The sequence below is a fragment of the Sebastes umbrosus genome, chromosome 16, assembly GCF_015220745.1.
Source record: "Sebastes umbrosus isolate fSebUmb1 chromosome 16, fSebUmb1.pri, whole genome shotgun sequence".
Lineage (NCBI taxonomy): Eukaryota > Metazoa > Chordata > Actinopteri > Perciformes > Sebastidae > Sebastes > Sebastes umbrosus.
Genome location: NC_051284.1, coordinates 26,523,452 through 26,550,555, shown reverse-complemented (window position 1 = coordinate 26,550,555; position 27,104 = coordinate 26,523,452). Strand labels below are relative to the sequence as shown.

At 39.0% G+C, this 27,104-nt stretch overlaps 2 protein-coding genes across 9 annotated transcripts in view; one reads left to right on the top strand and one right to left on the bottom strand.

The window, feature by feature from the left end:
- Positions 1-19,666, bottom strand: part of smoc1 (SPARC related modular calcium binding 1) — a 62,325-nt gene extending 42,659 nt beyond the window's left edge. For 2 of the 7 annotated variants that reach the window (XM_037796526.1, XM_037796527.1), the window contains exon 1: positions 19,287-19,664. In XM_037796526.1, coding sequence (XP_037652454.1) covers positions 19,287-19,391 — 105 coding nt within the window. In that variant the 5' untranslated portion in view covers positions 19,392-19,664. Of the gene's footprint in view, positions 1-19,286 lie in introns of all 7 variants that reach the window. The other 5 variants (XM_037796530.1, XM_037796531.1, XM_037796529.1 and 2 more) reach the window with 4 other exon arrangements.
- The window catches only part of ccdc177 (coiled-coil domain containing 177), a 160,090-nt gene that overhangs the window by 117,164 nt on the left and 15,822 nt on the right, over positions 1-27,104 (top strand). The gene's annotated exons all lie outside the window — the stretch shown is intronic.

The following is a 27,104-nucleotide window of genomic DNA, read 5'->3' as shown; positions in this document are numbered from 1 at the left end:
CAGCTTTTGATTAGATTGTGATATCTCGCATATGATGATTCAACTTTGTGGCTGCTTAAACACCTGTTTTAAAAAGACCAAAAAAGGAAAATCAGGCAATTCTCAAGTAGGAATGTGCATGAAAACCTTTCTCAAATGCATTTTTCACCCAAGGCCTCTTAAGCAATTACCAGCGTGCTGGTTGGAGCTTCTGATCCGACACAGGAGATCTGGTTTAGGGCAGGTATGGAGGGAAGAAGGTGGTGGAAAATTAAACGCAGCCAGAAACAAAAAGGCACAGTTTCCATCCTTCACTTGCCAACTCCTATCAGACGATCTTTTCAAAATGATCCACAGTAGAAAAGTGGAGCTTGCATGTATACAAGCACAGTTTAATTCTCCCTCCTCGTCCCAATGCCCGACTGTATTTTGAATAACATCAAAATTGTTGCTTGGAGACAGATTTTCTCCAAATATATAAAGAGCAATCAGACCGACCTGAACAAAGTGTAGATGGTAACGTAGCCAAACCGCTGATGTCATGATTGAGCTGGTGTATAACTGGATCTCATATACAAATGAATCACCACGAGTCTTCATCTAACGTGCTCTAAACAGATTAACTGCATGGCAGTGTATTTTTTCCTCTGTCAGTGCAGCAGCACTGTACGTGCCTTTGCGTTGGTATTATTATTATTATTATAAAGAAGTCCGACTGCTCCAGAAACCGTCACAGCCATCCTGTCTGAATTCTTTGCCTCTCCACCCATTCTGCCTCATAACGACTGCCAATAAAATCATACTTTAAGTTCCAGCCAGTGACACTATTTTCCTGGAATATCTGACATTCACAGATCAGTGGATACTCACACTAATCACCTATAATCAGCTCTTTACTGAAGGAGTTCAGCTTAATGTGAACACTATCTTTCTACTTGCACAGAGAAACAATACAACTCTGTATGTTGGGTACTATAAATGAACAAAGCAAACTTTGGATTTTAAAGGAACTATGTGTAACATTTGCGGGGATCTGTTAGCGTCAATGGAATATAATATTCTAGGGGTGGGAAAAGAAATCAATTCACCCATGTGTTATGATTTTTTACGATTTTGAAATCAATTTGTAATGCTAGAATTGATATATTTTAGTCTATGTGAAGTCTGAGTAACGTGACATCATATCCGTTCATTATCCGTCGGCCAAAACAAACCGCAGTGTCCACATGGATACGACCTGCACCCTCACATGTTAAATCCAAAGTGGTAAACACTACACATCCAGTAAAGTATAGAAACACTTTGGGTTTCACACATTACCCGTAAAAGCAGAGCTAGACATCATGGCTAAAGCTGCATGCTAACTCTGTCATGGACAGGAAACGTTATCGTATCGGGCGGTCAAGCCAGCCATCACTCTCATCTCCGTGGTCAAATGGGCTGACGCTACAACTGTAGAGCACCCATATACTGACATTTATGTTCAATGCATTCAAACGGCCCCGATGGAGCTGACCATGGATGTATAAAGAGAACGGAGACGAAAAGTGTATTTTGAAAAGACATTAGGCATGTAACGAGCGAATGTTGACATCCCTGCAACCCGGTATCACGCCAAAGCGTGTAACAGACCCACCTGTCCACTATAGGATTGTATGTCAATGTCACAGTTTGTCTCGTGAGGTGTGAATATTACATGTGTTTATGAAGGTGCCGTACCAGCAGGGAGCAACAAAACCACTCACTTAGGATTAGGGAAAACATCATGGTTGGCCGTAAAATAAGTACATAAACTGAGTACAACACGTACGGAAACAACGTAACATCAGTACAGAAAACACGTCATAAACGTCACAAACATAACTTACACAACAAAACAACACAAGTCCCATGTTTGTTGGACCCATCCACCTCCCCTTCCGCCTTTCATAAGCAGTCTTTCTCACTTCTTTGTTCTACGTCCCTAGTTCTGAGTGTAGTATATTTACGCAGATGCGTTTACATTGCAGTCGGTACAGACTACATGGCGCACAAATGACACGCCAAAAGCAAGAACGACGTTCTTATTGCACGCTTTTGCCTTGCGTATTATTGTATCATTCATACGCCTTTTTGTGCGACCAGACTGGTCCTTTACACGTCCAAAACAGACGCCAGAGGGGTACCTAGAGCGTCATGGTTTGAAGCTTAGAGCCTCTGATCAAGCCTCTGACGAGTTGGAGTGAGAATGTGTTGTTGTTATAATTCATACTTTGGGAAAACATCCATCCAATAGCTGTTGGACCGAGCATCCCTCGATTCACGCCACTAGTGTGGCTACAAATGCTGCAGTCTCACTCAGCCACAGTGGCAGCACACTCTTACTACTTGAATTTTATAGTCTTTGTCATATTCTGGCTTCTCTCTCTCTCTCTCTCTCTCTCTCTCTCTCTCTCTCTCTCTCTCTCTCTCTCTTTCTCTTTCTCTTTCTCTCTCTCTCTCTCTTTCTGACGACCTGGAAACGACACAGAGTTTAAACCAATTAAAGCACAACTTACAAATCCAAGATGTGGTGAAGAAAATGACACGTGGGTCAGAAAATAATTCATTTACAGTCCTTACCGATACCAGAGAGTATCTGCCAGCGCTGACAGTTATGATGGTCATGAACATTAATTCCTAAATCCCAGCGATTTAATCAGAAAGTCCAAAATTCATGAAGTGAGAAATCTGCCAACTGGTGAGCTAATATCACCGGCGTCCAATGCAAATTAACTGGTTTGGATCATTTTTGTCATATTAGTGAAGAGAACTGCCTTTTTTCTGGCTTGTTTTAATACTGAAACAGATGAAGTCCAACACGCAGGATATTTTAATGATGCCTCAAAAATAGGATGTTTACAACTAAACTTGAGGTAGACTCTTTGGGATGTTTTTTGCAGTAGAGAAATTATCAAGGCAGTCAGCTCAGGCAGATACTTCATTATCTGTAAAGAGCAAAGAGATAGATTAGACTTTTCCTGAAATAGAAACAGATACTGGAGCTTCAGTATCATCCAGATAAAATCAGGATGTAACAGGGTGGTCCAGAGTTTAAGAAAGTGCGCTGAAAATGGAGGATCACAGGTTTGATCCCCAGATAAAACAATAAGTAATAACTTCTGAGCACAGAGAGACTCGTTTGGCTGCTTTAACTCCTCAAGTGAAACATTGATACTTCTCTTAAAATGAATACAAGAAAAACCTTGTATAAAAAGGTGAAAGGACATTTAAACAAACAGGGAATAATACTTCGGAGGATACAAATCCAGCTCGCCTTCGCTGTAACAATATGTCCAGAACAAGCCAGACGGTTTAATGTGATTTCAGCTTTGGCACTGAAACATAGTGGAGAATCTGTTGTCAGACAGCTCGGAGTGAAACTAAATCATGATGGGCCTCTTTATGAGAAAGTGCAGACAGAGAGGAAAACATAGCACATCATTTCATTTTTAACTTGCGTGTCCTCCTCTTGGCTTCGGTGAAGGAGAGGAATAATTCAGTAGTCGGAAAAAAAATCTTATTGTATCAGTTTTTCCCCAGAATAAAAGACGCATGTGGCTGTTTTCTTATTTATTTCATTTTACAGGAAGTGTAGAGGAACCGGGATTATCTGTTTAAGTATAAGAAAAGAAAAGTTACATGTTTCTTCCACAGCAGGAGTGGTTATAAGTTTGAGCCAAAGTACTGTGGGTGGAAAGCAGTTTGTCTATGTGATGAACTGTTAAATCGGTAAATCAGCGTCCAAAGAAAGCTATTCTAAAGAAGTGATTTATCCAGCCACTCATCCAGGTTAAGAGCCACAGAGTCTGGCCTCAGCCCACAGACTGACCCGTCCTCCCCATCCCTGACTCACAGCCTTAATGGACTCAGCCCCTCTACCTCCACTGTCATAATAAAACATTAAATCAAAGATTTTGAGACGACATTGTCCGGTAAATGGAAATAAACACTCCTAACAAGTCTCCCACACGGTTCTTAGTCATACTGTCCCACCCACGGACTCGTCTCCCGTAAAGGTGAAACCAGAGACTCCAGCAGATCAGAACAAGTTTCCCAATTTATGGTTGGGAGTTCTTTTACTTGAGATGAAGATTAACAAAAAAAGTACCAAAGTGTTGCCAACTCTTTTCCAATGAAAGTAGCTAGAAGCACCGGCTCCAAAAGTCACTAAATCTGGCGAGAAACTCACCAAGTCAGCAACACTGACAGCCCGTCGCTTCAGGCCTCCCTCCAAAGCCACTCCCCCAAAATTATCATAATGAACATAAACATATAATGAATAAACAACGAACATGGCTGTTGTCAGCACCGTATACCAACCCTAGCTTTAAAGGTACTTAAATACTGACAGGGACATTTTGACCTCATTGTTCAGTTTTTAAGATGCAGATGGTGACTGTCCAGTAGTCTCATCTACACTGATGTGTGCACGTTAGAGCATGGGAATTTATCAAAATATTATTCAATACAAGAAAAGTCACTTTGCTGAAAATGTGCTTGAAATAAAGCTCAACATACGTGTGTTAAAATTGCTCATTACACGGTTTCACAAAGAGCACAAAAGGAGAATTCATACTGGAGACTCAATAAAACACTTGAAAACACAAATCAGAGTAATTAAGTGTCTCTAAGATTGATAGCACTCTCATATCTGCCCGTTAATATGAAGCTGGGGCCAGTAGCCGGTTAGCTTATCTTAGCGTAAAGACTGGATAAAGGGGGGAACAGCTAGTCTGGGTCTTTCCAAAAGTAACAAAATACACCTATCTCCACCTCTAAAGCTCACTGATTATCACATTATATCTGTTTAATCTATACAAATACAGAAGTGTAAACACTACTGTATGTGCTGGACTATTTCTTGTGCAAAAAATACAACTTGTTCTTACGCTTACACTTTTCTATGAGTTAAACAAACTGGACATAAAGACTTGATCAGTGAGCTTTAGAGGTGCTTGTTGATGTTTTTACATTTGGACAGAGCCAAGCTAGCGGTTTCCCCCTGTTTCCAGTCTTTATGCTAAGCTAACTGCCTGCTGGTTGTATTATCAAACAGATATGAGAGTAGTATCTAACTCTCGTCAAGATAGAGGAATATGCTTGTTTCCCAAAAAGTTGAATTCCTGCTAATGGCAATTGGTCAGTTGCTGATGAAATCCGTATGAGGAGCTTTGTAATGTACTGTATGTAATCTAAAATAAATAATAATACATTATTTTCAAACCCCTTAATTGCTTGTGCGTAACCATACTTGCCGAAGAACTGTTTCAGGTTAATACAGCCGAGGCAAAAACCTCTAAATTAAGAAGTGAAGAGAAATCAGGCCTCCTGGAGAGAATATCAAATAGCAGACAGTATACTATAAATCCTAATCTAATCTAATCTTCTGACTCAGACTCTGCGCTGCGTCCCGGCCACCCCTCAGGTCTGATCGAGTCTCACCACAGTATCTACGGCACCACTGCTTTACACAAGTTCCCCACTAATGTGCACGTGGTTCACATTTGAATCCTGCCAAAATAAAGTTCAGCCACACCAGCCGTGAGTGACACTGAGCCTGGATCACATGGTATCTGAAAAAACACTCTGTTAACCAGCGGGGATAACTAAATGAGTGAGGTTTGTCTTTTAGCACCACACAAAGCACTTTGCAGCCAATCAGCGAAGCATTTGACAACATTCTTACACTTTTCTGTGGTTTTCCAGCTTACCAAACACTATCTGAATTGTCCTGATGTGGTAAACCACGCCCATCTGGCGGCTTTAGGAGGTTAAAACAAACACTACGAGTTATTTTCAGTTACTGTCTGACCCAGGTCTGTTTGACAGCAATCAGCTGCTACAGTATTAGCAGGATTACGCGACCTGGCATTATCTCCTGAGGGAAAACAGCCCCTCCTGTTAGGCCAATAATGGCTGAGGTTGAGACCCGCCCGGCGTCCCATAATCAAAACCAAACAAACACATCTAAATTAAACAGGCTAACGTGTAACAGGAGCTATTGCTGGATCTGCTGAGGAACACGCGCTGCTCAAAATAACATTAATTACCTAAACCTGTGGGGAGAAACTCGCTCATACTCCCGTTGCTGCAGATCATTATGCAAAGATTTACATCATAGTGCAACACGCAGCACATCAAAGATTTACAGAGAGGCCAAATAACATAATGCAGCCCAGAGGGAATAATCTCACTTTAACAGCCGCTCAGAGACCCTGAATTTAATTTCCAAATAGGAGAATAAAAAGAGGTGCATATTGTTTTAATCTTTAATGGAGAGAGAGGCAGTTTAAATACAAATCCCCTAACATTGTGAGGCCCTGATGAAGTCAAAGATGAGCTGAAGGTAAAACAGCAGGGGATGTACACGATGGTTTGGTACTGATAACTTGACCGGGAAACAATGAGCGCTGAGATTCTCACATTTAACAAGCCAAATTCCCCCTAAACACACGCACACACACAAACACACGCACACAGCCCTGAGCTCTCCCTCCACCACTCATAAAATAAGTGAAATGCAACCCCCGTTGTGCAACAGTTACAGCATTAGCAAAGTGGTGTTTTTTTTACCGTCACTGGCAGCGAATCCAGCCCGAGTCTCGGCAGTGGAACAGGAACAAAGAATATGATTAGAAAATAATCATTTTTATGTATGCACGCTCAAAGGGCTGACAGGGGAAAAAGCAGGCTACGAGAAACGGAACAAAGGTAGTAAATAAACAAACATGTGGATGACGTCTCTTACAGTAAATGCAATGAAGTTGAACTTTCCAACTGGCTCTTTGTGCGTAGGGTAGAGCTCATTTCTTTGGACAGATTTTCATTATAAAACAAACGTATAACACAATATGAAAAGTAGATCCCATATTTATCTTTATTATACTTAACATATAGGTAACAGGCTTGCTCATATTCAGTTTAATAACATATTAGCTGATTTAAATCCCAGATTCACCAGAGATGTTGGTGACAGGAATAAGAGGAGTGGACAAATACAAGGCGGGAAAAACTGAGTGCTGTTTCTGAGGTGAAAATAACATTAGTGTCATATGTATTTTGTTTTTTTCTCCAACACTTAAGAGTCCTCCAATCCGCAATTTAGCTTTGCACTCTTATAACATTGTCAAACTCATGATGGGCAGTTTTCAAAAAAGGACCAAATTAAACTGCGGAACCAGATCTTCTTTTCTATTCCATGCATTCTTCTTCCCTGTCAAAACCTGCTGCCTACGTTACCCACAATGCAACTCAACCAAACGCCAACAGTTTGGTCTGAGCTTGGGGTGTGTTATGCTAGTAGCGGCTAACTTAGCCTTGAGCCTCTAGCCTCAATCAGAGATGAGGACTGGTAAACTTACTTCTTTCCAACTCCACAGCTCCAGATTTCTTTCATTTTCAAACTTGTAGTCTTTGGCCCCAACCGACACTGACTCAAGTGACCACTTAAGGTAATTTATCAGACTTTGCATACTTCCCTCTGGAGCCACAAAACGTTTTATTCAACATTTGAAGTAATACTCCCCACGACTTCATCGCAGTATAGTATGAAAATCTATTGGCAGATTCTTGAAACTTGCTTGTGTTGTATCATTCATCAAGTCTGAATATTTGTTTGTCAGCTACTATGTCATCATGAGGTAATGTAGTGCAGATTTCTTAAAGATGAGAAGTTGTTTAACTTTTCCAACTGGTCAAACAGTCCAAAAACTGTAAACAAAAGTCATGTGGTCAGCGCAGATCTAAATGGTCTGTCCATCACTCCCCACCGCTAGGAGACTACGGAGCTGCCGACGACGCCTACTGGCAAATTAGTCTCCTAGCGGCGGGGAGAGCGATGGTAATAAACGGTCAATGTGTTTTTTTAACCAATGAAATGGCACATAAATGGTATGCTTCCTGTGATTAGTTTGAGGCTGGCGTTCACACCACCCCAAACAAATCACACCAAGGGGGTTTATACTCAAGGGTTCGGTTCAGCCGGACTAAACAAGGCCGGTGTGAACGTGCCCTAAAACACAACAGCCTTGTTTGCAAGAATTCACTTTGATGCATTTTACAACTCAAACAAGGTTCAAGAGTTTACAAATCAATTAATTTTCAAACAAATAGAAAAAAATGGGTGTTTGGTACAGTAGGAAAAATTAACCCCAAAATCGAATACGCTATGATTTGTAGTGTCGGTAGCAGTAACAATTGGGTCGGGGTGCGTTTGTGTGTTTCTTTCTGTTATTTGGAAGGTTGTAGAAAAGGTCAGCTATGTTTTTGGAGTGTTGGCACAATACTGTTTATTAGCTGCAAAGAGACATAAGGCTTTGCAGCGATTCGCCACAGGGTTGTGCGGCGGTGTGTGAGAGTCACTTTAATGGCCCATTGACGGCACAACAATTAACGTGTTTTGTTCCGTCATGGCTGGGTTGTACAGCTCTGGATCACTGGTTACAAGATAGGCCACCACAGCATGACATCAGGTTGCGTTTCTCCAAAAGTTGATTGTTTCTACTTTTACTTTTTTTTTTTTTTTTTTTTTCTCGGCAAACCCCAAATGCACAACCACGATTTCAAAATGAATGGGAGGACTTGCCGGATCTGGTGTCAATGAAGCCCTTTAGGTTTCAGATTTGCAGCAAGGCCTTCCAATAAGATAGATGTTGTACTTCAGGCTGTTGTTGCATTTGGAAATCACTGTCTGTATTGCTGTTTCTGTTAAAACCCAGTCCACACTCATTAGAGTTCATTCATACTTCGGGTTAGTTTTAAAATTTTGCTGCCAGAGCTCTGAGTTTTAATCCCCAAATAACTGTAACTGAAACATCTTAATTACTTAATAAAACATGACCATTTTGTGATGCACACATTTTTAACAAAATTTCAGCATGATTTGGCATCATTTTCCAGATCAGATTTAATCCGTGCTTCACAGTAGAATTCCCTTCCTAAATTAGAGATGATCTTTCAGGGACATGTTTATGGAGAGTTGTCTGACCTGTCACAGATGTAGTAAGGCTGTTATGTGGCTGTAACTCTGATGTTGGTGTTTATATTCATGCAGTGAAAAAATACTGTGGGTATTTTGCTGCTAAAACTGGAGGCAGAACAAAACAAATACAGGCTGCAATGTGGTCATTATTATAGAGCGCGATGGTCCAAATTTTAGATTTTTCTCACGATTGAAACTGTTAAGTCAAACATCTTTAGTTGGAGAAGCCCACGGTAATGACACCTCCTTTGTTCTCTGGACTGACGCTCTTACCATGACTTGATATCACAAGGGATGGTTAAATCAGTTCCTGTGTAGCGGTAAGAAAAACGTCTGTTCTATTTAACTAACAGGAACATATTCCTTGACCTTAATGACATCACTTCTACTACGGAAAAGGCCTTTTGCATGCACAGATGGAGATTCATTAAAGCCGGGCTACATCACTGTGTGTGTATGTGAGAGAGAGAAGGAGCTCTGTGTGCCAGCTCCACGTTAAAGTGTGATGCGCTCATTATCCCCTTTGGGCACAATAACTACAAACAATACAACAGCACCGACACATACATAAATACATACATATATGGCCATCTAATGCATCTCTGTGTCATTAATCTCCAGACGTTTTTGGTTTTCCCTCACTAGTCAACAAGTGGGTTAGTCAAATGGAGGAAATGGAGAATAAAAGTGAGTCCACCACAGAGGAAACAAGCCAATGAGAGTTGTCCACCAAAGTTGGGGCTAATTGTGTACTGTTGTGTGCTTTTAACAGGCCAAGTTAATCACTTTTGTCCGATAATTAGCATTTCAGGAAATCCATAAAGCGAATGCCATCCCTCATGCTGGTTCCATTAACACACTTTACTTAACCGTTTTATAAAGAAATTGGAGCAAATAAAAAGGAATGTATGAAAAGCTGCTTCCCTCTCCTCCTCCCCCTCATTCCTTTTAAATTTCTAATTGGGTTTCGTCTTGAAAAAAACAAACTTGTAATTTAATATTTTCAAAGTAACCCTTTAACACACAGCTCTAGCATGTTGTGAGCGCTAAAAGGAGCTGAGCAACTTTCACACAGGAGGTGCAAAGAGTGTGCGCCACTCGCAGCAGGCGTGCAGCTTAAAACATTAAAGTGTAGTCCCCTACTGTACTCCACCATTTCTTTTAATTTGACCTCTTTATGTGATTACATGTTGCGGCAGGTAAAGTTTCAGCAAAGAAGTTTTGTTTTCTTTCATGTCTCCCACCGGGCTGAATCAACAAAGAAATGAAGGATGCACTGAACTGAGCGTCTGTAACTTAACTGAAGTATCAAGCAGGCTGTTGTTGACTCTCTTAAAGGCAGCATTATATCTGGGTTTTTACAACTCATGTAATGAAATCATCAAAGCATGAATACTTTTTTGTCATCTATGCTTTCTTAATTTGCACCATTATTTTTAATTAACAGATTTTTGGCCACTTGGGGACTTTGAAAACAAGCTGTAAAAACAACATTGATATGGCGACGATATTGGCAAACGTTGGCTTATTTACACATCCAGCAGACACAGAGCATCATTAGCATTTGGAGTCTTGTTTCTGGCCACCTATGTAGTAAATGTAAGTCCAATATTCACTCTTTTTTTTAGCTCTGTTTTTGGTCTCCACCAGGCGGCAACCTCCGGGTCTGAAAAGTGAAGCCAATGCTGAAGTGCCTTAAACCTGTATTCTTCCTAATGTCCAGCAGGGGGCGACTCCTCTGGTTGCAAGAAGAAGTCTGATTGTATAGAAGTCTATGAGAAAATGAGCCTACTTCTTACTTTGTTTATTACCTCAGTAAACATTGTAAACATGAGTTTATGGTCTCAATAACTAGTTTCAAGTCTTCTTCAATACAGCATGATGTTCATTTAGTAAATTATGGTCCCATTTAGAGTCAAATAGACGTAGGGCGTGGCTACCTTGTGATTGACAGGTCGCTACCATAGCCTTGTCCGTGTTTTCGTCGTACAACTTTAACTGTTTCACTATGTGTTTTCAGTTCATGAAAGTTAATTGTAAGATTTTTGGTCGCATTAAAAAATAACTTATTCAGCGTTTGTTTGTACTTAGCTCCACCCTCTCATGTCACTTCTGGTTGGAAAAAAACAAGAAGGCGACGGACAAAATGCCCAACTTGAGGCTTCAAAACGGCAGTCCACAAATCAATGGATGACGTCACGGTGACAACGTCCACTTCTTATATACAGTCTATGGTCTCCACCAACTCCTGAGGGAAATATCTGTCTCTTTAGCTGCTAAATGCTCCGCTATGTTCACCAGCTAGTTGTTAACTGTGTCCGTCTGGAAAAAATGCTGATGAGAGCAGTGAGACCGAACCAAATCTGTAAAGTTGCATGTCAGAAAATCTAAACAATGAGCGTAAAAACACTAAAACAGCTGGGTGTTGGGAGTTGGGTTATCACTATCAACAATTACACAGTCATTTGATTAATTGTTAATAAAATACAGATTTTATCAGCTTTAATGTATTGTTGTGTATTGTTATCGTTATAATCTCCAGTAGATTTATTACATCTGTGTTCTTTTGAAGTGTTGTAAAGCGATCAGACTGAAAGTGTGAGTAAGGGGAAGAGGGAGGTGTTCCTCCTTTTCGGAAATGGCTCTAAATCTGATTAACAGCATTCCTTGTTTGTCACTAATGCTACATCCTGGCTACAGAACAGTCAGCTGTCTCTGCTGTTCCCAGGAAGTCTGTGAGTGTGTACGTCCATCACACATTTCAATAGATTCCACGCCACCATTGCATACTTAAACTGAGACCACACACACTTGCTCATATCAAAGGAAACGATTAAATATGCGGCCGAGCAGAGGCTAATCTGCAGAGCTAGTTTGATATGAAAGAGGAAGTGTTTCTGTCGTCCTCATAATCTGAAGGATTACAGAGAGTCGTAACTCTTTCAACAGGCAGTATTCCTCTCAAACCAAAGCGGGTGCATGTCACCAACACACTGAATTTACATAGAGCAAGTTCCCATAGTGGACTAGACAATTACGTTAATGCAAACCAATAAACCACAACTATCAGGAGGATCTGCAGAGAAAAAAAAAAGGCTGAGTGAATGATCCGTGCGTGGAGCTCACTGGCCTGAAATCACAGAGCTGGACGTTGACTGCATTTCATTACACTGATTAGAAAGCCCCCAAAATTGAGCATGAAATGCGTTTGCTGATTACTCAGTTATCAGAGGGAATCGACATATGTAAGCAATTTGATTGGTTGCTAGTGGAGTCACCCTTAAAGCCATCTGTCAGTGTGCTATGAAATGTAAGTGGAGCCTAGGTGTCTCGTCACGTGTCTAGTTGGCTTGTGAAGTTTTCAGCTGTAATTTAATTTCTTGTAGCGTGCTCTATTTCCTTCAACTTGTCTCATTTATTCTAATTCAGTTATATTTCCTGTATTTTCCAGAATGTCTCTTAACACAGAATAGATGGGATGTTTTTGCATTACATTTTTTTCCATTTGATTTCTCCCTGTATGATTGTGTGATGCTGGGGCAAATTGTGAGACTAACAATACTAAGCAACCCAAAATTACATTCCAATACAACTAAACTGCATTCTCAAATACGTGTTGGAAGTAAACATATTTATTCCCAGATTACAGTCGCAGTTTTAAACAGTTTTAAACAGTTTAAACATGTGATTAACGTAAATTTAAACAAAACAACAACAAAAAACGCAACAAAACTACTTCATTGGGTTTAGGCAACAAAACTATTTGGTTAGGTTTCGTAAAAAACATCATGGTTTGGCCTAAATGAGTACGAAATTGAAACAAAACAAAAACGCAACAAAACTACTTGGTTAGGTTTAGTTAAAAAAAACATGGTTTGGCTTATTTGTGTTTTAGATGTAGAGATATTTCCCTGGATAAGTGAAAAATTTGACCTGCTGGTGGCGCTAGATGAAAAGTCAGGGGGATCGCCAAAGTTAGCAGCCTTCATGACATTACCATGAATATCTGTCTGTACAAAATTTCATCGCAATCAATACAATATTTGTTGAGATATTTCAGTCTGGACCAAAGTGTTGGACTGACCGACATTGCCATCCTAAAAAGATCTCGCTCATTATTGGATTTTACCATTGATGTTGGAGATACAGTACATGATTTAGTGTCTTACAATCCAATACTTTGGTCCAGAGCATGATATCTCAACAACTACCCAGATTGCCATGAAATATGTTATGAATATCCCTAATCACCAGCGGATGGATCTTATTTAGTTAGTTTATCATGACCTTTAGTCCAGCTTCGCCATTTTGCTTAATCCTATAAACATACTCTCTTGGACAAGTGAGTGACTGTAAATGTTCACGGTCCCCAGAGGACAAACCCCGATGGTTTGACGGACCCCAAACTTTTCCTCTAGCTCCATGAACGGGCTCAAACTTTCACTTGTACAGAAGAAACATCAGTATCTAATGGACGCAATGAAATTTACCGACCACAGTATTGATACCCAGATAAACCATTTTGATTTTAAATAGATATTAAATATCAATCACCAGATTCATTTAATTTGCTTTAGATATTTATAATCCAACAAGGATCAATTTTGATGTTTTGGTGACCACCTAACCTTTCCTTTAGTACCGGACAAAATTTCAACTTCTACCCAAGAAACGTCAAAATCTGAAATGCTTGAAATTTCCTCTACCATCACATTTAAGACTTTACACACAATTGAAACATCAAAATGTTAGAACTAGATTGCTGTGAAATTTGTTTTAAGTATCTATGGTTGTCAGAGGATAAAAAGTACATGTTTGGTAATACTTTGGTCTTTGTTCTAGCACCACCATGATCCTCAGGGGATGAATCCATCATCTTTTCAAAAGCACCATTCTAAGTGAGAACAGCAAAAATCATGCATATGTATGCTGTTGTGTCAGTATTCAAAATCACACCACCGTACAACAAAAGAACCCCAAACCGCAGACTTCGTCACCAATAACTGTTTTTGGGGATTTTTTCCCTTAAATGCCTAATCAGAAACTGCTGCTGAACGAAAAGTCAGAACAAAGTTTAATCTGAAAGGTTTGTATTTCATGAGTCCTCACAGAAGAGGGCGATGCCAAACTATGACCTTATCGCTTTGCCAAGAATGTTTTTCCCATAAAGGCTAAATGGAGAAATGTGCACTGCACATCTGCGTGATTATGGCCAACAGCTCTTGTTCTATGCATCCCAGTGGTTTGATGGTTACGGACAAACTCCTCACTCTGCCCACCTAAAGCTGTCTCTCCCCATTTCATGTGAGTGTCTTGTCTGTTTTAACTATCCAATGGTTCATTCAGTTATTATTTTTTTATCACTTTCTTCAATCTATGTTTATTTCACAAGTCCTTTGTAATTACTTTTTTTTTTTAAATACACTTGATTTGATCTTCCTTGGCACAACTTTATTATATCAGACATCAAAACAAATTAATTTAGACTTCTCTTATTTGTGTAAGTGAGTATGTACCAGGCGGCAACCTCCGGGTCTGAAACGTGAAGCCAATTCGGAGGTACCTTAAACTTGCATTCTTTCTAATATCCAGCAGGGGGCGACTCCTCTGGTTGCAAAAAGAAGTCTGATTGTATAGAAGTCAATGAGAAAATGAGCCGACTTCTCACTTGATTTATTACCTCAGTAAACATTGTAAACATGAGTTTATGGTCTCAATCGCTAGTTTCAAGTCTTCTTCAATACAGCATGATGTTCATTTAGTAAATTATGGTCCCATTTAGAGTTAAATAGACCATAAAGCACGGTATGCGTTAGGGCGTGGCTACCTTGTGATTGACAGGTCGCTGCAACGGCGTTGTCCGGTCTGGGAGTTGTCTGTGTTTTCGTGTTACACCTTTAACCCTTTCAGTGTGTTTTCAGTTCAGTCTTTGGAGTTTTGCTGTAGCTGGCTCTCAAAGTTAGCTCAAATGTTGTAGGCAGGACTTATATTACAAAAAATGTCATATCTCCTGAACGCTTTCTGCTATGTGGACATGTGGACATGTGTCTAGATATGAGGTCTGAGTTAACATGACAAATTTGGTGCGATTTGGTCATCAGGTGCAAGCAGCCCTACTGCAGATATGGACATTGCTGCAAGCAGAACTTCTGGGTGCCAAGCAATCAGCCTGTTCCCAGACAGGCGCTGCACTAGTACTTGATATAAATACATCCAGTACATCCAGCGTCCAGTAGCCAAATACTTACAAGAAAAAGTACAACTTTTCCATCTCATCTTTAATCTGCTGAAGTTCAACATATTCTGTATATCTTTGGTTATTCTATCCATTGTTTTGCTATCTACTTTGGGGTTATATCCACTTTCTCTCAATCTGCTTCATCTTCTGTTCCTGATTTCTTTCATTTCCCAAAATGTTCTTTGACATAACAGATGTGAACTTGTTGCTTTTGCCTTTTTCTTTTTTTTTTAAGTGTCAGAAAACATAAGCGATATGAGTTTTTTCCAGTTGAGAGAATGCACGGTATTCAGCAATGCTTTTCTCTCATAAGATTTCTCCACATCAGTGAAAATTATGAGATTCTCTAGATATTTATGGCACACCACTAAAATATCTGCTGTTTTCATTTTAGTTTTCTCTCACTTAAAAAAAAAAGAATCCAGTTCCTGACCTCCATTACTTCAGCTCTGTCAGCATAATCATGTCCTTGACTGACCATACAACAATCACACACATGCATCACACGCTGCATGCAGACCACTCACACCTGCACTGTGATCTACCTCACACCAATAAAAAGGCTTTCCTGCTTTTGTACTTTCCCAAGCTGGAGGTATGTACTCTTGGCTGCTTCCCCGCTCAGGCCTGGCTGTTTATGTTTGTCCTACAATGAGTTTACGAGTCTTCACTGATGCCGTCACCAAAGTATGCAGGTCGAGGGCTCATCGCATCCTATCCCCGGCACTAACAGGTTGATTTGATGAGGGGGGGGGATTAAGGATAGATTGGTAAAAGTGAACGCCGTCCTCATTTGTTAGCCCTAATTTCTGAATACATCCCCCCTGGCAAGCAAATTTCTTAGTGAGAGCAATTTAGACTCTGCCTGCCTGCCCACCACCTGCCTTTGATAGACTATTCCTGGTACTAAGGATCCGAAAATCTGCAAAAATATCTTGTTGTAGTCATTATGACCTGCAATTATAAGTTAACTTTAATACTTAGCCTGTAAAAAAAGCATCATTTCACATAATATTTTTCAATGAGATCATAAAGGGCTCGCACATTTACCACCACCATTATTGCCTTTGAATTAAACTAAACTGTCTTGGCAGTCTATGCAGAGACTATGTTGCACTACCAGGAAAATGTGTGATCCCCATCCTTAACTATCATCCTTATCCTCTCAGTGCTGCTGCCCTCCCTCTGCTAAAACAATAAAGGAGACATCAAAGTCACTCTCAAGCACGAGGAGGGAGTGGGCGAGACAGACTTATCTGAACTGCACAAACGGCAACAATCACAAGGGAAAAAGTTGTCTGAACTAAAGCCCTATTAGCGTTCCAATCACTCGTATTGTTAGTAATGTTCAACACATATTGCATCATGGAGCCTCCAGGGAAATGAGGAAGGAGCAGTGCTATGCAGGGAAGTTAGCTCAGGCTTTCGCCCCTGATATCAACGTGGAAAGTGGGGGTGTGAATTATGGTATTACGGCAGCTGTGAGCAATGTTAAAAGTATCTAGTGTGGTGTGAGTGGGGGTGTGCAGCAGCAGGCCGAGTGTGACTGGTTTGGGCCGGGAGGAGGATGAAGTGGATGCGGAGAGAGAGTTTAATTTTATGGGGATAAAGTCGATAGAGATGCTACGATTGTTTGCCGAACCTCGGGCAAGTTTTTAGCATTCTATTCGGACTCTGCTGGAAAGCTTTTGTGTCTAAAGCGTCAACTTTTCGAGGACTAAAACGCAGCCTTGTTTTCACATTGACATCACCCTGTGTTTTGGCGTTTATCCAGTGAGGTTTTGAAAGGGTTTCCTAAGGCCGAGCGTGATAGTTTCTCAGCCTGCTAACTAAAGTTTGTACAGGAAGAAGCAGTTTGAAAGCCGTCAGCTCATTAAGGTTGTCAGTCACAGAAAATTCTGATAAATCACCTAAACATCCTAGCACTTGTTGTATTACCCCACAGATCTGCCACCTGAATCGGCCACAAAATATAAACACCAAACTCACTACTGTGACTGTAAATCCAGTTCTTTCATTATTCAGCCAATAGGAAAACAATTATCTAGTGACTAAAGTGATTACGAAAAGTATAACTCACTATGAGCCGCCTTGACCACTGTGTCTTGTGTAGGGAGGGAGGGAGAGGTTCAAAGACATTGTTAAATAGCTCCAATATGTGTGTTTCATATTCACCCACCCCTATGACCACAAATATTACATCTGTGAACTGAAACAATGCTGTTCTCCATCACTTTCTGCCACAGGTATTCGTAAAAAGAAAGCTTCAACAAAAGGGGGAACAAGTAAAGCAGTGTGTTTCAGAGAAGATATGTCCTAGAAAAGTAGAAGGGATACGTGCAGGGATGCTGTGGTGAAGGAAATGCAGGTTAAACTCCATACCCTCGAAAATAGCAGGGCTGGCCTCGACAAAAGAAACTCTTAGTCGACTAACACCGATATGATTTTGTCGACTAATCGATTAGCTGATTTAATCGACAGATCTGTACAACTTTCTCCACAAAGAATCACACAAAAGCACCACTTTAAATCATGTGTTTACCAGAGATGTGCTCATAAGTTTCTTGGAAATAAGTCATTCAGCATGAAAAAAAAATCTAAAATGACTAATCGACTAAAGAAATCTGAGTCAACTAAGACCAAAACGACTGATTAGATGACTAATCGACTAAGAGGGGGCAGCCATGTCTTACTATCTGACTGCAGTGCGTTAAACATAGATTGTGTTTTAGGTTTAAGCATCGCTTGCGACAGAAATCAGGACTAGAGTTTCTTCCTCTAATGACTCAGCCAAAAATTTTAGGAACAAGTCTCAAAATAACATCCATCAACAGCCACAATGTCTTTTTCTGGAAGAGAAAGGCAGCTGATCACTGTGTAACCCATTGTACTTAAGCATAGAGACAGTTTCATCCTAAAGTAAATACAACATAGGCCTTGAAAAGTCTTGAAAGTTAATGAAAAATTAGCTAGTTACATTGTAAATACTGCTTATCATTCATATCTTATTGCAGCAGGCTTTATTTACTTAACAAGATAATCATTAATAAATGAGGTATTTAATTTCTATATAAGCCAAATTTATATATTATTCACTCTCCAAAACATGTTGTTTTGAGTCTTTGACTCTGTAAAGTCCTTGAATTTGACGCCAATTGTTGACTTTATTGATTGCTTTATAGGACCTCATTTTTCACCTGCGTCTGCATAAAAACGCAGCTATGCATAGACTCACACGGATTGCATAATACACCTCAGCAGCACTATATTTCCAATAATATGTATTTTTATACCTCTTCTCTCACAGAAAATCATGCACGGTTATAGTTCGTATATATTTTTAGTGGAAGGTGACATAAACTACGTAACTACATAAACTACATAACTACATAACTTATGTATACATAACTACATAACTTTAAACATGCACTATCTACCTTTTAACATGCACTATCTGCAACCATCTTGGACTCTAACCACTGGCGCACATTACACTTACTTTACACTATACATCCTATATACCACTATACTTTACACTATACATCCTATATACCACTATACTTTACACTTTACATCCTATATACCACTATACTTTACACTTTACATCCTATATACCACTATACTTTACACTTTACATCCTATATACCACTATACTTTACACTTTACATCCTATATACCACTTTATAGACTGCACATATGCACATATTACACTTATTTATTACACCTACTACATTTATTTATTGACGGACTGCCACCCATTCACTCTGTATTTTTTATATCTCCATTATTGTTTTTATAGTTTTTGTATACCTGTACCTTACCTGTGTTTCACTCTGTTTGTTGATGTTGCTGCTTTGACACCTGAATTTCCCTCCGGGGATTAATAAAGGTTCATCTTATCTTATCTTATCTTATATTTATGTAGCCTATTATCTGACATATTACGTGCTATATTCACAAAGAATTTGGCACAGTATTTATTTTTGCAATGTCACCTTTAACCCATGTATTAAACTACACAGTATATCTTTAAAAAAGAGTGTGAATCACTCAGGTATATGCACTCACCCGTGAGCCCGGCTTCTGTGCGGAGACTTGAGGCAGGTAACAGAGAAACAGAGGCGCCAACAGGTGAGAAAAGGTGAAAAAAAGACGCACACTTGACAATAACATAATTGATGGTCGGTGAGCTTGGAGCAGCGAGCGTCAGGTAGTCTCTCAATCTCTCTGTTTGATGAGCAACAGGTCCAAAAAAGATATAAAATCACTCTCTCCAATCTACTTTTCCTTTTAGTTGTTTCCCTTTTGTCTACTTCTCCAATAACTAATCACATAGTGCAGTGCGTCAGATGAGGAATCATGACCATGGTGATCTGCTTTTATCCACTGCGGAGGATCAGCTGTTCATCTCGGCTTCCACAGGTTGAGTCGCTCGGATCCATTGCAACTTCATTTAAAAAGCAAAAGGAGGCAGAAGCAGCAGTGACTGACTAAACAACCGACCAATAGCAGCGAGGGAAGGCGTTAAAAGCCACGCCCACACACTGTTAAGACATTCCCAGTAAAATAACAGTAAAGAACTGATGGCAGGGTTGCCTTTATGTTACTGTAAAATTAACATTATTATACTGTCGCTGGAATTTACAGCTTTGGTCTGTTAATGAAAAATACAGTTTGAACTGGGTTTTTTTTTAATTAATTTCACAGTATTTTACAGTTAATTTACTGTTTAAAGATACATTATATAGCTGTTTTTCACCTTTCTTATTCTATATCATTTCTTATATTTCTTATACATTATCCTACTGATAATGCACTATTTAGGTTGTATTTTTTACATACATTTTAATAAAGAACATTTTTTGCCTAGATGAATAGACTTAGCAGGTTACAGACATAGGAATAGTCACACTAAATACAATTAAAGGCACTTGTTAGGAAAAAAGGCTACAATAGACTTGTTGACACTTTTCCCAAAAATGTATGTCTATAGCTGCTACAAGCACAGAATGCAAACCAGAACAACATGTGAGTGAAGAGCAATAAAGCTAACTCACTGATTTTACAATCGTGTACAATGTACAAGCCTCACATGTGCAGATCAGGTCCCAGAATTCAAGAAATACTAGAAATTTTTAAAATTTTCTTTCTTTCTTTCTTTCTTTATTTATTTTTTCTTTATTTTTTATTATCATTATTTTTTTCTTTCTTTAATTTATTTTTCTCTCCATTTTGTTTTATCCATATTTCATTTTTATTTATTTTTTTTATGAGGAAAAGGTAGAAAAAAAAAAACTCAACTGGCCGTGGGCATGGGCCATGATGCCTCAACACCAACTGGGCTCCTCCTCCATCTCCTCTCTCCTCCCTCCAACGATTTCCTATGGATAGAAAAGGGCACAAGCCCTGAGCTATCAAACCAGGCTCACGAGTTTACGGTACGGTAAAAGGCTGCTGTGGTCAGTCAGTCAGTCAGTCAGGAGACTCAGCAGCTGCAGGGACACTCAGTGTATTATCATCAGTCTTTGACAACAGCAACAATGGCCGAGCAATTGTGAAGTCAAATTTAAGGTCCTCATCCCCATTCAGAGACATATAATGCTCTATAACAGCCAAGTATCCTGCTGCCGTGACATTTAGCCTGTGTACTTGGGTTACAATAGAAAACATCTATTGAGGAAAGTCAATAGCTGTCACGAGCACTGCAGGGGGTCGGCCTGTGTGTGCGTGTTGGAAGGAGATTCAGGGGTTGATTAGGCAAAAACAGCTGTGTGTGCCACTTAATCCCTAATTATTGTTCATCATTTAACTTGTTTTTTAAGAGTAAACCTTATTTTCTGGAGGAGTATGGCAGCTGAACACTGTAAATAAAGCAGCATGGAGTATTGTTTTTTTTTTTCAAAATAAATTATGTAGTCCTTAAAAGATCCTTGACAGGTTGAAGTGTAAACACTTAAAAATTCATTAGTATGCCTTGAAGGTCAGGATTTCTTGATTTAACAAGAGTGTCAGTAATAGATAATAAAAAATAAATAAATAAATTCATGCTTAATATGACCATACATAATAAATGTGTTTGCAAATGTTTATAATACCCACATTTGCTTATGATGTTCTATAAATAAGAGTAGGGCTGGGAGATCAGTCTGAAATTAATATTTTAATATTTTATCAATATCAATATGTATTACAATAAAGCAAATGTATGCAAAAGTACATCTGAAATAATTACATTTATTATGAATACAACAAACTGTTCCACTGTTATGCATTATATTAAACAAAACTATTTGGTAAAATAAACAATCCACTTTAATAAACAATTTTTTGAACAGTATTTAGCAGGGAATCGTTTATTTGGCCAGCAGATTTTGTAAAACAATAACTAAATTTAATCATATTGTCACATCAATGATAAATAATAAAATAGAGAAATATAACAATGTGAAGTTCTGAAAGCCACTTTGCATAATACATAGTTTTACTTCTACTTTAAGTGTATTTTGACAATGATACTGTTATTTTACTTGAGCAAAACTCTGAATGCAGTAGTTTTACTTGTACAAAATACCGAGTATTTTTACACTGTGGTATTGCTTCTTCTAATTAAGTAAAGAGTCTGAGTACTTCTTCCACCATAGACAGAAAATATACCCCAAAAGTATACATAGTAGTACTTGTACAGTAGTTTGTAGTAGTTTGTCGCACCACCAGTTACAGCATTAATATACAGCTCACATGTTAATGCATCAGTGAAACTAAATGTAATCATTCGATTTATGATCATATTCAGTGATGAACTGTAACTAAGTAACTAACTATGTTTACTCAAGTACTGACAAATTTGACGTACTTGTACTCTACTTGAGTATTCCCATTTCATGCTACTTTATACTTCTATATTGTACGTTTTACTCCAGTACTTTAATTTAGTTACCAGTTACATTCCAGATAAAGATTTTACACGTAAAACACATGAGGATCTTATAAAATATACTTTAAATATAAATGAAATCCGAAAATATAATTTACTTTTATAGATTAAACTAACCAATAGTATATAAAATGGTTACAACAGTAAAATCATATTACACATGAATGTATCAGTAATAATAATAGAATAGTAGGCTGTACTATATAAAAATATAACGCTGACAAAGGGGACATTTTTCTGCTTTAGATGTTCTTTTACTTTTGTTTCTTCAAGTACATTTTACTAATAACACTTTCTGCTTTTGGAGTATTTCTATATTGCAGTATTGCTACTTTTTCCTAAGTAAAGGATCTGAATACTTCTCCACCACTGATCATATTACATTACTGTCCATCCTGAGTCAGAACAGCTCAATACTAAATGGCCTCGTAAAACTGGTCCCACACTGCAGTCGTCCTACAAACTCTCAACTTCTGGCTCCCACGTCCTCTTTCTCTCTGTGCTCTCTCTTTCTCCATCTTTTCCCCTTTCATATAAATTGTGTGGCCCATTGAGAGCGAGTTTAAAAAAAAAGGAGGAGAGACCGAAGAGGGCGAGCGAGGGAAGCCGAGTGTTGAAGTGCAGGTGTCCAGCTTCAGTTCAATCCACAGAAACGGGGCTTTTAAGAGCTGAAAAGGGCCATCCGGTCACCCTTTGCTGGAGTGGGTAACCCCCTCCCTATCCAGTCCCCTTTCCTCAGTCTTTGTCCCTATAGATATTTTTTAATTGTTGGCTATGACAGTTCAGCGGCTTTTTGAGTGCCTCAGTGAAGAACCTTGTAATTAGAGCTATTGAGCTGCTGGAATTGGCACAATTAGGGTCAGCATTAATGATTTCTGTGTGCACCAGGCGGTTTCACTAAAGAGCTGTTTTCTCAGAAAGGATGGAGAGAGTTTGTGAGGAAAAAGGAAGTTGGGACATAAAGGGAGAAAAATGGAGGCCTAAATGAACTGGAGAGAGTGAGTTATCTGGATTCTTCTTTATCAGACTCAGCAAAGCGTCCGTGTAGTATCATTATCAGAGCTGTGAGAGGTTGGATGCATCTCACTCTGGTGCTGGGATCATCTTCCCCCCCGCCTTCCTCTCCGCTCTGTGCCAGCCGGTCCACTCATGTCCTGGTGAAATGCTGTGGGAGGTGAGGATGAGGAGCAGAGAGGGGGGGGAACAGGAGTGTCTCTTGGAATGTTAACGAGATCAGTTTATATCTGCTCTTCCCTCTCGCTTCGACCCTCCACCTCTAACAAAGAAGACTTTCCGGGGTGTAAAGCTGTTGTAGGGAAAGCATGGCTCTACACTTTAATTCTGTTGTCATTTGGCCGAGCATGAAAGAAAACCTCTGACAACAAAAACAAAAAAGGAATGAATGGGCACGCTGAAAGGAAATGTATTTCCCAATTACTGCTCCAAAGACGCCCCGGCCGCTGTCCCCCCGCCGGCTTACACCAACTACATACGGCCGAAAATTAGCAGGTGTCTGTAGACACAGAAACAGACGGAGCAGGGCAGAGGCCACCCAGAGATCTGACGGCGACTTAGCACAGATGTTCAACCGTGATGTCACGAAAAGTACACAGAGTTCACGTGTGGTATGCTGAGTGTTGTGGGTAAAAGTTAAACTAGTTAGTTGTCCCATTATTTTTACAGTTATTTACAGTTTTATACTATGTTAACCACATTCTTTTAAAAATAAAAACTCCATTTACGTTTTTCCAGTGTTCTAGTAGCTTCTCATTTTAATATCTGATTTCAGTTCAATGAAGCTGTCTATTGTACTTTATAGACAGTGGAAGTTATTACTATACTTATATAGTATATATAGTATTTGTACTTTACCTGAGTATTTCCATTTTGTGCAACTTTATACTTCAACCACATATTTTTGTCATATTATTAAAGTTTTTACTTCACTGCATTTCTTTGAAATCTGTAGTTACTTCACTAAATTACTATGACATACTTAACATACAGTGTAATAAACTCAAATAACTTGATACAATGTTATGCATTAAACCATGATAGAAACTTGGAAAATAACAAAAATATATTCACTCAAGTACTGTGATACTCATACTTATGTTTTATGTTACTTTACACTCCTACTCACTACATTTCAGAGAGAATTATTCTATTTTTTACTGCACTGCCTTAATTTGACAACGGTAGTTTGTAGTTATATTTCAGACTAATTAATCAATAATTATTATATATTCAAAAGCAATTTTCTTATTAAAAATGTGTTGAAAATAAATAAACCTACAGTATATAAAGTTACCAAAAATTATTGTATTAAAATTGTTGTTCATCAATAATACATAATCCAATACAATTTAACAATATAACGTTCTGAAAGGGGCCACTTTGCATATAATACATAGTTTTATGTACTATAGCATAAATCTCATTAATAATACTTCTGTGATTTTACTTTTTTTTTATACTTTTATTGCAAATTACTCATTATACATCCACAATATATGCAGTATTTGCAGTAGTATTTTTGAAATTTTGTTTTTTTCCGTGATTTTACTTTCTGAATTCAGGAGTTTTACTTGTAACAGAATATTTTCACACTATGGTTTTGCTTCTTCTACTTAAGTAAGGAATTTGAGTATCTCTCCCACCACTGACAGAAAGTATATCCCTCAAAGTATACATAATAGTACTTGTACAGTAGTTTGTAGTAGTTTTATCACACCCCCATCTACAGCATTAAAATGCAGCTTCACATGATACACATCAGTGGTTTATAACTGAAAGGGGCCATCATAATGAATACTTTTACTCATTGCTTGTCAGAATACTTCATTACAAGTAAAAGTAATGCTTTTAGAAATTGGCGTGTGTTATTGTTACTTAAATACTGTAACTACAGGATCTGAATACTTCTTCCACCACTGGAGTCGTACAGTATTGAGGTACTTTAACTCCATGTTATGTGACTTTCTACTTTAACTACTTTACATTTCAGAGTGAAATATTGTAGTTTTTACTCCATTTCATTTATCTGACACCTTCAGCTACCTTTTTAAATTAAGTTTTTACATGCAAAACATATGATCAGTTTTTAAAATATGATGTATTGGTATTGATTAAATTACCCAAAAGTATCTCCACTGTAAACAGCTTCAACATTTAAATGCTGCTTAGAAGTTAATGCATCAATAATCCAGTAATATAATATAAATAATTATACTCTGAAAGGGGCCATTCTGCATGATGAGTACTTTGAATTTTGTCCATTTTCCTGATGATGCTTCTGTACTTTTACCTAAGTAAATATTTATTTCTTGTTACTGAAGTACAGGTTTCTTCCACTACCGTTCCCTATTAACAGTCTGTGTGTAAAGTTAGTTTTGTCAAACATGACCAAACACAATTACAGCTGAATGAAAGACAGACAGAGGGACGGGGGGGTGGATGGTGTGCTGAACGGAAAAATTGGAGGTCAAATAGAAAGCCCACTCCTTTTAAAGTGTCATCTGGATTTCATTTCATAAATTCCACATATTTTTACATGTACTGGCCGCAATTTTCATTAGCTCCTGAAAACGAGGAGCCGCGGATAGCCCTTGGCTGGCCGACAGTTCTGGACAGCGGCAACCTGGCCTCTTATTACCCTCTTCAAACACACATAAACACACACACCGAGGCTGGTGTAGGAGCATGCCTAGTGACGGAAACGCACAGCAACAAATAAATAAGCCCACAAAGCCGAATTATCCGTGGCATTAGTCAGAGATGCGAGGGATTTTTACGTAGTGAGAGAATGAAAGAGAAAGTGGCAACAGAGAGCCAAGGGCGTGAAAAGGGCTATTGAGTCTGGACTGGGGTGTCCCGCACCTGCGCTGTCTATTCACCCCACTGTTTACACACTGTCATCCACAATTAATACCTCATGGGGACTGGGCTGCCTGCCCTCTACAGGGCCCCCAGACCCATCCAGGGCCCTTATGGATGCCTAATTGAGCATACCGCTCTCCTGATTGAATTAACAGCTCTGTCTCTGGGACCTTTTCCCCTTCCACCGAGGAGGGGGACTATTCCACACCCGCATAGGACCCCTGTACCGTCCCACAGAAGGCAGAGCCGAGGTAGAGGGAGGCGGGGGGCGCTTGGTGGCTGGAGAAAGCAGAGGGTCAGAAGGGGGAGTTGTTGAAACTGTCCAGAAAACGTGTCCCTTTCTGTTGGCAAACCGAGGCTGGAAATGTGAACTGGGGGCAACCAGAGGTCTCAGTCTTCACAGGACCAGTGAGTTCCTGCAGGGCAGCGAGTGTTCAGGACAGAGTGGGAGTGAAAAGACAGGATTGTTGAGAACATGCACAACATCAGCCTACCGTACTGCGTTTCCTTTCTCACAATCTGTTTTTCTCTCACTCTTTGATTTATTGTTGTTCTATTGTTCTGTTTGGCAGCTGCATTATTAGGGGTAGACGTGTGCTTTTAAAGGATGATACTGTAACAGCTTGTTTTTATTTGTGCATATAATAAAACAAAACAAAAGAGAAGATTTATATGTACAATAACATAAATAAATGCACAGGTGGGTTGACAAAAAAAAACCTGAGGGCTTGTAAAAAGAACCCACCTAATATTGAAATTAAAGACAGCTATATTACAATTAACAAAAATACATAAATATTTTAAAATTTCTTAAAGAAAGAAAAGATCTTCCAGGTACATAATTTCCTGGGAGGTTTCCTGGAAATAATTATGTAATGTGGTTGCAGTTATACGGAGAAAAGAGAGTTCAACTGGTGAACCTCCAATTAATTAACATCAATAAATTGCTTGCGTAACCTGGAATCTTTTCATCGGTGCTCAGTGGGTCAGTTGAACATGCAAAAATTAAAAAATAGTTCTACATGCAGGTTGTAAAGTCCAACATATATGAAGAATTAATAATAAAATCTAAC